Source organism: Paramisgurnus dabryanus, chromosome 13 (assembly GCF_030506205.2).
Source record: "Paramisgurnus dabryanus chromosome 13, PD_genome_1.1, whole genome shotgun sequence".
NCBI classification, from domain to species: Eukaryota; Metazoa; Chordata; class Actinopteri; order Cypriniformes; family Cobitidae; genus Paramisgurnus; species Paramisgurnus dabryanus.
Genome location: NC_133349.1, coordinates 35,340,997 through 35,353,195, shown reverse-complemented (window position 1 = coordinate 35,353,195; position 12,199 = coordinate 35,340,997). Strand labels below are relative to the sequence as shown.

The window sequence follows — 12,199 nt, the reverse complement described above, 5'->3', positions numbered from 1 at the left end:
AATGGTGGATTTTAAAAAGAATTAATTTAAACAACTTTAAAATATTAGGATCTTTATATCCCCATTATGACTGTTTGTATTGCAACTATTTTATAATGCATCATCAAGCACATGACACTTTATAGTCACAGTGGCACTATATGATGTTGTTAGGAACAGGGACGGATGAAACCAAATGCAGAAGATTGCAGAGGGGTGAACAGAAAACACTTAAATAATAAACAAAACAAAAGCCCTCGAAGGGGCAAACAACAGTTAACAGTACATAATTACAAAACACACACTAAACACACAACTCTACTAAACACTGAGCAGAACACTAGACTACAACAGTAATAACAAAACGAACGAGCACAGGACAAGAAACTTTAAATAAGGGAGTAAATCAGGAGGGGAACAGGTGCTAGGAATCAAACAATCAAACCAATGAGAATGACAAGGGAGCGGGGTAAAAGAGACAGAACAAGGAAAACACGTGGCCAGCTATCAACAAACCATGGCCACGTGTTCCCACACAGAACATGATACTGTCAGAACCCTGTCAATTTAAACTAGACACTAAAACAAGAGAACAATCTGACAGGATCCTGACAGACGTATGATGTATCGGTTTCATTTTACATTTTTTCTTATTTAAAATAAGTATTACCTAACATGACATAACCATGAGCAAGCCATTTGTTACAGTATTTATTCATCTTTGTTAATGTTAGTTAATAAAAATGAAGCTTTTAATTGTTTGTTCATGTTAGTTCACAGTGCATTAACTATTATGTAAACAAGATTTTAATAAAGTATTAGTAATTGTTCAAATTGACATTATAAGATTGCTTTATAAGTGCAGTTCATTATTAGTTCATGTTAACTAATATAGTTAACTAATGTTAACTAATGAACATAATTGTAGTGTTACCAAACATTTTAATGTTTTTATTATTTATTTTAAACTAATCTCTAAATCATCTAACTAACCCCCCTTTGGGCCGCTCAAAAATGGGATCATAAATTAAGAGTATACCCACTTCTTCGGCCACCATACACCACTGAATATACAATATAGTAACCAAAAGATTTTTGAGCATCATAAAATAAACAGTGGCTGTAAGAAACATTGAAAATTCCCATTTTCCTCAGTAATAGTTAACAGCAATAATTAAGATGTTTCAATCAACTGGATATGATTTTTTAATCTTATTTAGGAAGCACAGTGAGGAGAACTTAAGCTGTGTGCTGTGCACACTTCCAGTGGCTAGCAACGATGGAGCAACGCAATCCCATTCATTTCAATAGAAGTTTGGCAATTTTGGGCAACACGAGTGAGTTATTTACTAAAAAGGTGTCAAATAAATATAGGCGCAACAGCTGATTTGCATAATGACCAAAGCAATCTACTAAGACCAGCACAAATTAGTTCAGGGTCACAAATAAGCAGAGCACCACTATTCAAGATTTCCACATTCTGCATGTGGAAAGAGGCAGATATACTACAACTGGTAATATTTGATACATTTTAAGCTTTTTGGAGGCCTCTTTTCAATCACCTGTCAAAAACCAATGATGCAATGACTTAATTTTTTTTTTTTAAATGTAGTGCCATTTTATGTTATTTTCATCTTCAGTTTGACCTTTATCCTTTCCTTGCTGGGTAAAAATCTGTTTTGACTTCCCTGACCTGTGTTTTGGCCCTGTTGTCAACTGCAAAAATGAATCTAACTGAAGGAGTTTCTTTTTTCTGTGTCTGGTGTGTTTTTGCTTAGTTGTGTTTGTTTGTTTCTGTAATGTGATTGTATTGTTTATCTGTTTGTAAATCTGAAAATACTACAATAAATATAATATAAAAAACAAACAAATAAGAAGAGCTGATCCTCCAAGTTCTGCAGGTGCGGGTGATCTACTAACGTCTGATGCACTTGAGTTCAGCACCATGGACATCGCAGATGAAAATTCGTGGTGTGAAATCCCAGCTAACAAAGCCAAAGGACAAAAAAAGGTTTCTAAGAAGTTTTGAAACACCTGGTATTGTGTGACTTCTTGGCAAACAATATTTTTGAATAATATGTTCTTTTGGCATTACAAATAAACTTTTACATGTGGAAAAAATCATCTAGCCTTGTAATGTCTTTGCAAAGTAGCTGGTGTTGTGCATGCACAGTTAGGTCTCGGTTGTCACTTCACATTTTAATGCTTAATTCTGTTCTGTACACACAATGTTAAAAAATGTACAGGTGTGACGGAGGTTTATTAAAATTCCTGAACATAACACTGTAATATTAATTTGGTCAAAGCAGTGAATAGTAACCAAGTGAGGCAGCAGAAAATTGCTGTGGTTACCTCTTTTTCAACCATCACATTTTCGGGGAATTAATTGTACAGACATGGAACAATCATTTAGGGATCTCACTCACGCATTTAAAAATGCGGTTGTCACTCTCGAAACTTTGATGTGTGCACATGGACCTGTCAAAAAACCTTCAAGGAACAAAGCTAGAGAATTGCAGATATTTGTTGAGCAGAAAGCCTTTAAAAAAAAAAAACATCTACATCACCACAAGATGATTAGGAGGGTTTGCCAGACACTACTAGAACTTTAAACAGATCTGGGTTCTATGGTTATATGAAAACACATGACATGAGTTTAGTGCACACATGGATATAAGGTACCAATGCCCACCGTTTTATTATATTGCTATTAGAATATACTGCTGAATCTTTAATGTTGTTTGTTTATTTTTCTACACAAGATTTTGGATATCTTGTTCAGATACATGGCATCATGGACTCTATCATATACAAACAAAATTAAAAATCAAATCATGGTTGGATCTTCCGTCCGAAACAAACATCAAAATCAACATGAAATTGGGTCACAAAGCCCAAATTTAAGGTCCTGCCATGGCTTCATTTTTATCAAGACCTACAGTATGTCCACTCTACAGGAATTAGTAAATGAAGATATAGAAGGCAATTACAGTATGGACATCACATGCACTTTCTGTAAAGAAACCAAAAACACCCTTTGCAGTATACGTTTTACGGTTCACAATCATGAGTTTAACCCGTATCAAATGTTAGTCTGCAAAACACAGGAAGAAACCAAAAGTAAATATATGTGCAAACAGTTTGTAGTAGAGTAGGTTAAGGTAGGCTACAGTAGGTAGGAATAATTATATCTATTCATATTGCTTCTATTATTATATCGCAGAGCACAGTGCTACACCGGAGGCCTATATTATAATTGTAAATCTCTAAAATGTTTTCAATTGGATTAAAAACAAAAAAGCAGATTCGAAAAAGCAGAATTATGTAATAGCTCAGTGTTTTGTTCAAATGCTGCCCGTCTTCATCCCGGGAGATCATGACTTCACATGGCTGAGTGTGCATTTGAGGAATTAGTTACATATGTGATCATACATTTAACTTAGTAATGATGAATACAATATCTTACCTTATTGAGACAAGTTACAGACTGCAAAAAGATTCAGTTAATTTATTAATATACTGCAAATAACAATTACATATCTTGGACGTAAAAACCTTACAAAGTTAATTTGTTCACACTCTTTTATAAATAGATTTAATGTCAGCTTGTTCTTCAGTTTAAACTAGATATAGAATGATGTTTTCAACATTAAATACATGTCCAAGAACTTTTTATAACTAAGTATTAGCTTTAGCCCATTCTATCGTTCAATACATACGCCAAATTCCAATTTTGCGTGCATATGATACGCAGTCCTTCCGTTCACTTATATGGCACATATTTTCATGACGTTATTTATTGGTTTCTCATTTGTTTTTTGTTTTTTACCATTGTCGCTTGGGTTTGGGGTTAGAGCACGTTTTTGTAACATAAAATGACATTCTAACCCAAACACTAATTCCAGCCCCAACTCCAAGCGACTATGGTTTAAAAATAGACAAAACATGAAGAAAACTATAGCCTATATTAAATGACATCCTCAACCCAAGCGACAATGGTTTAAAAAACAGAAAACAATGAGAAGCCAATAAATTAAGCTAAACGAAAAGATGCGCAATAGCCTAAGTGAACGGGAAGGACTGCGTATCATATGCACGCAAAATTGGAATTTGGCGTATGTATCGTACGTTATTTGTACGCATTTGGTGAGAATGGGTTGTTAATTCATACAAACAAATACAAACACAATGCTCTAAAATATTTAAGAATCGATTTACAATTCCAGAAACATTGTTGCATCTGTTTTCATAATAATATATAAACTACTAGTCAAAAGTCAGAAAAATGTCTTTACTCTGTCATTTCTAAAAGAGCTTTTTGTTCCTGAGACATGTACTCCACTTTTAATGTAAATGCTATAAACACTAGAAATGAGTCTGAAATCTCAAGATAAAAACATTTGGAATTACTTCGGAATACTACATTAAGTGTATAGCTATTACAGGCCATGTTTAAAAAACAAATGAAATCTAATAAAAAAATCTCAATCCATCCAGGATATGTTAAAAGACATTTAAGCACAAGAATTGTACTGGTTAAGCAAACATATTGTATTAGATCCTACATACCTAATAAATATAGTAATTTGAGAGGTTGAACTGGAATGTAATATTCTGATAAATTAAGATTTTATTCTACTCTGTTCTATTACCTCGGCCTTCTCTGCTCCATTCCATTAGGAAGAAATCCAGCAATAATAGGAACCGGCCATATGAGGGCGGCGACGCTCCATATTATTATTACTAAAGTCATGAAACAAGCCACCAAAGTCGACTCGATGGGTTTGCGGTTCAACCTCCAGCTCCTGTCCCCCTTCAGCTCATCCAGAGCGAAATCCAGACAGCAGAAATGGACGGAGTCGCCCATCTGATGACCATCTGACCTGCCTCGCCTGAATCTCCTGTATCTGGACAAACCGCAGCCGACGCACAGTCTGAACTCCTGCTGGCCACCCGTGACGCCCAGATGTTCGATGTACACCGGGGAGATCGCCCGGTTATAGGCGGCGGAAAAGAACGCTTTGCCATGATTGTTAGTCGTGTAAATGAGCACGTCGCACTGGAAACCGAAGTTACTGTCCCAGCGCGCCACGAGTTTGGTGGGAAGTCTCTCCACGCTCACGTTGCACTGCGTGGATGCATCGGGCTCCTCCACGGATCTCTTTGAGTAGCCAACGTCCACCTCCAGGCTAGGTAGAAATGTGTTGGAGGAGTTGATGGGTGGAAGCAGAAGATCTTCGTCGCTCCAGCTGTGGGAGCAGCGCACGGCGGGAGCGGTTAGGGCCAGCAGGAGTGTGAGGGAGATGCTCAGCATGACAGAGCGCACGGTTCCTCCAGTCTCGTGGTCATCTCACACCGTCTTTGTAATCTGCTACTTTCAGAATTTAAATCGCGCAGTCCTTACTGAACATTTCGTCGTAGCTAACTAGTCGATCGGTTAAACACTTCGTCTGTTCTTCTATCCTATGCGATTCTCTGAACGCGAGCTACCTCTAGACGGAGAAAGAACAAGTGACCAAGCGCACGGTGGCGCGTCACCGCTTCTGTGCGTCCTCGGTGTGACTGTCTATCTGAGACAGTTTCACAGAGTTCTGCTTTTTCGACTCATTGCATGATCTGTTCAGAAGAATGGGTATGAAGTACGATCACTGTAACCACAGCCACGGGTGCACTTTGAAAGCTAATGTTGCCTTTTGAGAAGATAATTGAACACAAATTGTGTTGGTGCCCTGAAACATACTTCAATGTAGGCTACATAACACAAGAGTAATTGTAATGTTAAGAGGCAATGTCTATTCCGACGAATTAATTCCCCAAACTTGTTGAATCTTATGCATTTTTATAAAATAAAGAAATCAAAACACTTTAGGTCAGAATTCAGTGTGATAAAAAAGGCCCATACACAATCTATTTAGGCTTAAATAAAGGATGTTAACTGTTGCTAAAACATTGTATACGTCTACTCAAAGAGCTTGCTGTGCATGAGAGAGACAGCACGTGTTTTCTGCAAATTGCTCAATAAAAAAAAGTGAACTGTGCATATAGATCTGCTGTGAATCCAGTAAAAATGTTGTATTAAAGCACTTGTGAATGAGACCTGTTGACTTTTATGACTAACATGTTGGTTATACATATCTGTGCATATCTTGCATGACAGTTTAAGTAAATTTTTTAAACCAAATAAATAAAGAATTTGTCCGGAAGTAATCAGTTAGATTACCTGAGTAATCGAATGAGATTATGTTGCTGATTATGTTGCAGTTTCTTACTTTCAATAAACTTACATTTAATGTAGAATTAACAAGTGTCCAAAGCACAACAGTCTTGGCAGTATCTTCCACACAGATTCATTCCTGTCAACCACCTGGCTACATTCTGTTATTTAACACCCACTTGTCTGGATCAAATCAATTCTCAGTGGAGGAATATAATTCCAACCATATAAATTTTGTTGTTTAATGTTTCTCTACAGTGGCTTATGAAAGCTTGAACTGTAATAGGAAAAAGTTTCTTAACATTATAAAAAAAATGCTGCATGAGAACTCAGGAAAGATAATAGAGCCTCACATCATTTTAAGTCTGCCTTAATTATAAATGTTTGTCTCACACCTGACGCCTGCCTGGAGTAAGACAAAACCCAACCGAGGGAGAATCTAACGAAATATTCATGCAGCTAATATGGACCTGTCACATGAGCCAAAAAAATAAGCCCAGTAAAGTCCAGACGGTAACATTGCTTTCCCTGCACTATACTTTAAAACCAAACTGGTAAGACTTTATTTTACAGTACGTGTAGTTACCTTGAACATATTTAAGTAAATTTGTTTTACTTACAAACAAAAGTGTGGTACTTACTTTTGAGTATTTACATGGTAATTAATTGGTATCATTACTGTATTTACCAGTGGTACATGGTAGTTATATGTAACTCTAGATAAGTAATAGGTAATACCAGATACATACTTAATTATAGTGTTTAACTAACAAGAAACACTACTGTACTTACAAATGAATATACAATATAAATATCAAGTACTTACATGTAACCGTGGGTTAATGACAGGTACTTATTGGGTACATATATGATAACAAACACTACTGTACTTACAAATTGAATGTACAGTACAAGTGTATAGTACATACAGGCCAGTGTATGTTAAGGACCGGCACATATAGTGTATGTATACTGAAATTAACGAGAAACAATACTTAACTTACAAATTGTAGCCTATGTACATGGTAAGTGTGTGATACTTACAGGCCAGTGTAAGTTAATGGCAGGCACTTATTGTGTATGTATGATAACTAATAACAAACATTACTGATTTGTACTCAGTATCTTTGTCCTTTATTGTAACCTTTAAACCCAAGCATTGAATACTGTACACATTAACTACTGAGTACCTTCACTATTACGCCCACAGTATGCATTTGTTTTAAATTAATTGCATTTGTACAAATTTTATGTAGAAAACAATAGTTACGCTTATTTATATTGAATTTATTTGTAAGTATTAAACGGCACGAGTCAAGATGACTTGCAGCACCCGAATGAGGCTCTGTTACCAGTTTAAGCTGGTTGTTATCTTCAAATAACAATCCTTAAAATGTCACGACGAGCCAGATAATCATAATAAATGTATATAAAACATGAATGTATGATCTTTAATGTTGTTTAAATGGCTTAATTAGTGTTGGAGCACTGCCTCCTATTTGATGTGGAATACACACATTACATTAGCCTTACATTTGAACCTGAATGAGAAACTCATGTACGCCTCTACGTGTTGGTTTTTACAGCAGGACTGATTATTTATACTCTCACCTTGTCGTTTCATTTTCTTCATATACACACACCAACGAAATTCCCAAATACTGGCCCCTGAAATAAAATATGCTCCACACAGTGGCAGTGAACAGAGGATAAATGTAAATGACTTTTTTGTTCATTAATTATGCTATAAAAATGTAAATTGCTTCAGTGCCAAAAATGCTAATGGGACTGAGATAAAAGCTTCTTGTGTCAAAGGAGAATTTATGAAAGATTCAATGTATTTCCTGTTTATAGCTTAAAAAAGACATTTAGTGGCTTCTCGTCTGGCTGTCTGATGAACATCGCACATACTGTGGGCCTATACCTGACTTACAGTAAATAAGCTATATGGGATGTGAAATGCTTTTCTCCACCCTGTTAAAGTAATTGTGTAGATTAGGATCTAGAAGTGTCAATGATTCAAAGTCTTATGTTTTCTTTATGCCACTAATGGCAAATGTCCCATTTTTTTGTCAGCACAGAAACCAGATGACATCTGCCACCGTCAGGTTAAACACTTACTAAAGCACGTCACACAAAGATTCCGTAAAGTACACAGAAATTGTGTCCAGGATTTGTCTGTGATCATTGAATTTTTGGTTCATTCATTCACACTGCCAATGATTTTCCATAATCTGTGCATGCAATCACACACATACAATAAAGATCCTGTAAAGACACGTGACATATTTGGTAGGTTTTTTCCAAAGCATCTGAAGTTTGCTAATTTTCTGTGATTTCTCTCTTGAAAAACCATGTGTGTGCATTTTTATTTATGACAATCATAATAAGCGTGTGATGCACTGTTCTGTCATGCTGGTGATTGATCTCAGCTTCAGTGCTGAAAGTGACAAGCTCCCTGTTCTCTGTTTTATTCCAATTTGTCAACATTTCTCGTCATGAATGCTGATCTGCGCTTAAATCTTTGTCAAAGAGCTGAACCATAACTTCTTGTTGAGATGACATGCACATCGGCATGCCTCTTACGACATTGTTTCTGCCCCTTGTTCACACAGAATGCTTTCCGTGAATGTTACAGCAATGTTACTATTGAAAGTCTTCTTTACGAGAGCGATCCTAGAAAATTCACAGGACGTGTTTGTGTTTACACAGAAGCATCTCTGCTGATTTTACAGACATTTTCTGGGATCAAAGTGTTGTGTCAGAATGTATTTGCCATCCAGTTACTGATGTTGCTAATACAGTCTGTTAGCTTAGAAAACTGGTGGGTTTCCCTAGTGTGTGAGGAGATGTAAAGCTGGGTATCACCTGCATAGCAATGAAAACTAATGTTTTATTTCCTGATAATGTCTCCTAGAGGTAACTTATATAACGAAAAAAGGACAGGCCCTAGAACTGATCCCTATGGTACGCCATATTTAACCTGAGACTGACATGACTTTTTCTCATTTACATAAACAAAGTGATAGCGGTCGGTTACACATGATCTAAACTAGGCAAAATTATACCCCGAAATATAATTTCATACTATAATATATTAGGTTTCACCTGCTGCCGGTATAGCCGCTAATTTCGTAAACTTATCTGTTGGTCGGATTTGGGGGAATGAACAAACGATCAAAACAATCGTATGGGTTGAAGGATAGGTTTAAAGTAAAACATGTCAGCCATGGGGACAGAAAAAAAAAGGAAAAGCTCTGTTAAAAAAATAAACAGAAATGAAAATTTATCAGGTACAGCACAGAAACATTGGGTCTCCTTTGTGTATACCATCTCTTTTCCACCTCCTGGAGGCAGCCAAATGATGACGCTAATTAGTAATATTCATTAATGAGACACAGGAAGAGGAAAGAGGAGAGAGGACAGTGATGTGCTGTGTTCACAGAAGAGGGATGGAGCTGTCAGCATGATAAACCACAAGACCATTGACAGGAAACATCAAAAACACTGATTAAAGATCACACAATTGCACAGAACAATCTCTGTAGAGCAAACACTATAACCAGCTAATAGATATGTTTCATTTTCCTTCCTTTTCATTCCAGTTTTATTAATACACATCTAGGAATTTAACAGATTAATACTGTACCATTTTTCTGTGCAATTATTTTGAAACAATGTGCATTGTGAAAATGCTATATGTCATATGTGGGTACAATAGAACACTATATAGGGCACAGGCAGCATCCAAGTGTAGCAAAAAAACTATTAACAAAAACTAGTCAACAAAAGGTCTGCAAACGAAATAAAACATGACAGAAAGATAGGAAGTGTCATGATGAACAAACTGGTATAATAACAGACCTTCCCCTTTAAAGGACAAGTTCGGTATTTTACACTTAAAGCCCTGTTTTCAGATTGTTTATGATGAAATAGAACGGTTTTGACTGAAATTTCGAAATATTCTGCCCCGAGAATTTTGGGGGGTTTGTGTTTCACCTCCCACCTTTACAATGGGTTTAATGGTGCACTGGAACAATCCTTCCTAAAATGCATTAAACTTTCGTTTACAAAGACGTGAAACTCACCGAGTGTTCAGGGGTGTTCACTGGTATGCTCACACAAAAATCGCTGCAAAATACGCATTCCAACAGGTTTTATCGTAGTTTTTGCCAACTCCATTGACTTGTATTAATTGTGCTGTGAGGTACGGTATTACTCCGCGCCGGGAACTTTGTTTCTATTCTTGCAATTGGCAATGGCGGATTAGCGCCACCACCTGGGCTGGAGTGTCTATTATTCAAGCTCTAAGCGGAACAACGAATGCTAAAACAGCTGTTGGAAAGCATATTTTGCAGCGATTTTTGTGTGAGCATATCAGTGAACACCCCTGACCACTCGGTGAGTTTCAAGTCTTTGTAAACGAAAGTTAATGCATTTAAGGAAGGATTGTTCCAGTGCATCATTAAACCCATTGTAGAGGTGGGAGGTGAAACACAAACAACCGAAAATTCTCAGGGCAGCCGCATATGTCGAAATTTCAGTCAAAACCGTTCTATTTCACCATAAACAATCTGAAAACAGGGCTTTAAGTGTAAAATACCGAACTTGTCCTTTAATAACCAGCAGCTCCTGTTCAGGATCGTGGAAGAGAGGAGCAGGACACAAGGATCATACAGAGCACCCAACAGAGTATACCACAGAGGGGATCTGCCGAAGAGAGCATAGGGGACTTAAAATATTTCCACAATTCGGCCAGTTCAACCAGTTTTATACCAAAAGACCAAAAAGGAAAATAAAAATGTAGAAAATGTTTGAAAAAGTGGGGGAAAGTGCCTAACGGGTGATTATCAAGACTTAAAGGGACATTTCATCTGTAGAATCATTAATCTTTATTGAAAGTGGGTCATATTTGTAGTCGAAATGTAACATAAATTTAGAAGTTTGTGCCTATTTGACCGAGAAAAGACAGAACGTGACTTTACGGCGCATTTGTATGAAAAACTACAACTCCCACAATGCACAGCTCTGCAAGCCACTCCCACTAATCCAGAACACCGCTGGCTCAGCTGTATGCTATTGTGTACACACATGCCACGTTAGTATAAGAAAGAAAATATATATTATAGTCTGACGTCCGTTTATCCCTGCAGGCTTTGGCTGTTGCTTTTAGTTTAGGATTCATAAATATGTATCCAGGACGCCGCATCCCATATACAGTACAAAACTTGGGTGGTTGGTTCACCACACAAACAAATTGTGTCATAGGAGCAGGCTTCACTCAGTTTCCTATTTATTTTTGAGAGTGCTTGGCCAAACGTGTAAATAATCCCAAAGAAGAAAATGCCGCACCCTGCACACAAACGCGTAAACCGCACAATACGTTTACTCCCAAAACGCTTGGGCTCAGCGCCTGTGATCTGATTCTCTCAACAGCTCTTCAAAATCCCCTTCTGCCATTTTAACCTCAAAACTACCTTACACCATTATTATTCAAACTTTCTCCATGTAGCAAGAGCCTGTTAGATTAGCTTCTAAAGATGGCTGGCACTATCTTTACATTCTGTGAGTGAGATCCTACCCCATATGGGCGTGGTGAAAACATGCAGAACTAGCTGCTAATATTGGCGGTAGTTTTAAGCCTCTGGCCAAAAAATCCTCCAATGATGCAAAATGACGTTTTCTCGTGGCGATATGAAGGGGAGAGGCACGGTAATTTGAAAATACTACCGGTTTTCTACTGATATAAAGCTTAATGCTAAATCCTGAAGTATCCCTTTAAATTATTTATTGGGTAGGGTTAGGGGTCGGGTAGAGACCAGGGTTAGACTGTTTCAATGTCCTCCAAACATACTTTTTTATAATATACTGTGGTACGTTACATGTTCATAAGAGAAACCTTACAAGTAGTACAGTGATATTTGTGATATGACTGCATGCTGTCACACGCTGGAGCATCTTTGGTATTATCCTGCACTTATTGTTTTTGTACTTCTGGTTAGACAT

General features: G+C 37.1%; 1 protein-coding gene across 1 annotated transcript; it reads right to left on the bottom strand.

Moving 5' to 3' along the window:
- Nucleotides 1-4,376: 4,376 nt before the first annotated feature.
- LOC135765282 (transmembrane protein 158) lies at nt 4,377-6,017 on the bottom strand. Its single transcript, XM_065275811.2, has one exon. It carries the CDS (start codon nt 5,291-5,293, stop codon nt 4,628-4,630), a length of 666 nt encoding a protein of 221 aa, XP_065131883.1. The 5' UTR covers nt 5,294-6,017; the 3' UTR covers nt 4,377-4,627.
- Nucleotides 6,018-12,199: the final 6,182 nt, after the last annotated feature.

Excerpts from the sequence above, each read along its gene's own strand:
- LOC135765282 (XM_065275811.2), bottom strand. The coding sequence starts at position 5,293 with ATGCTGAGCATCTCCCTCACACTCCTGCTGGCCCTAACCGCTCCCGCC.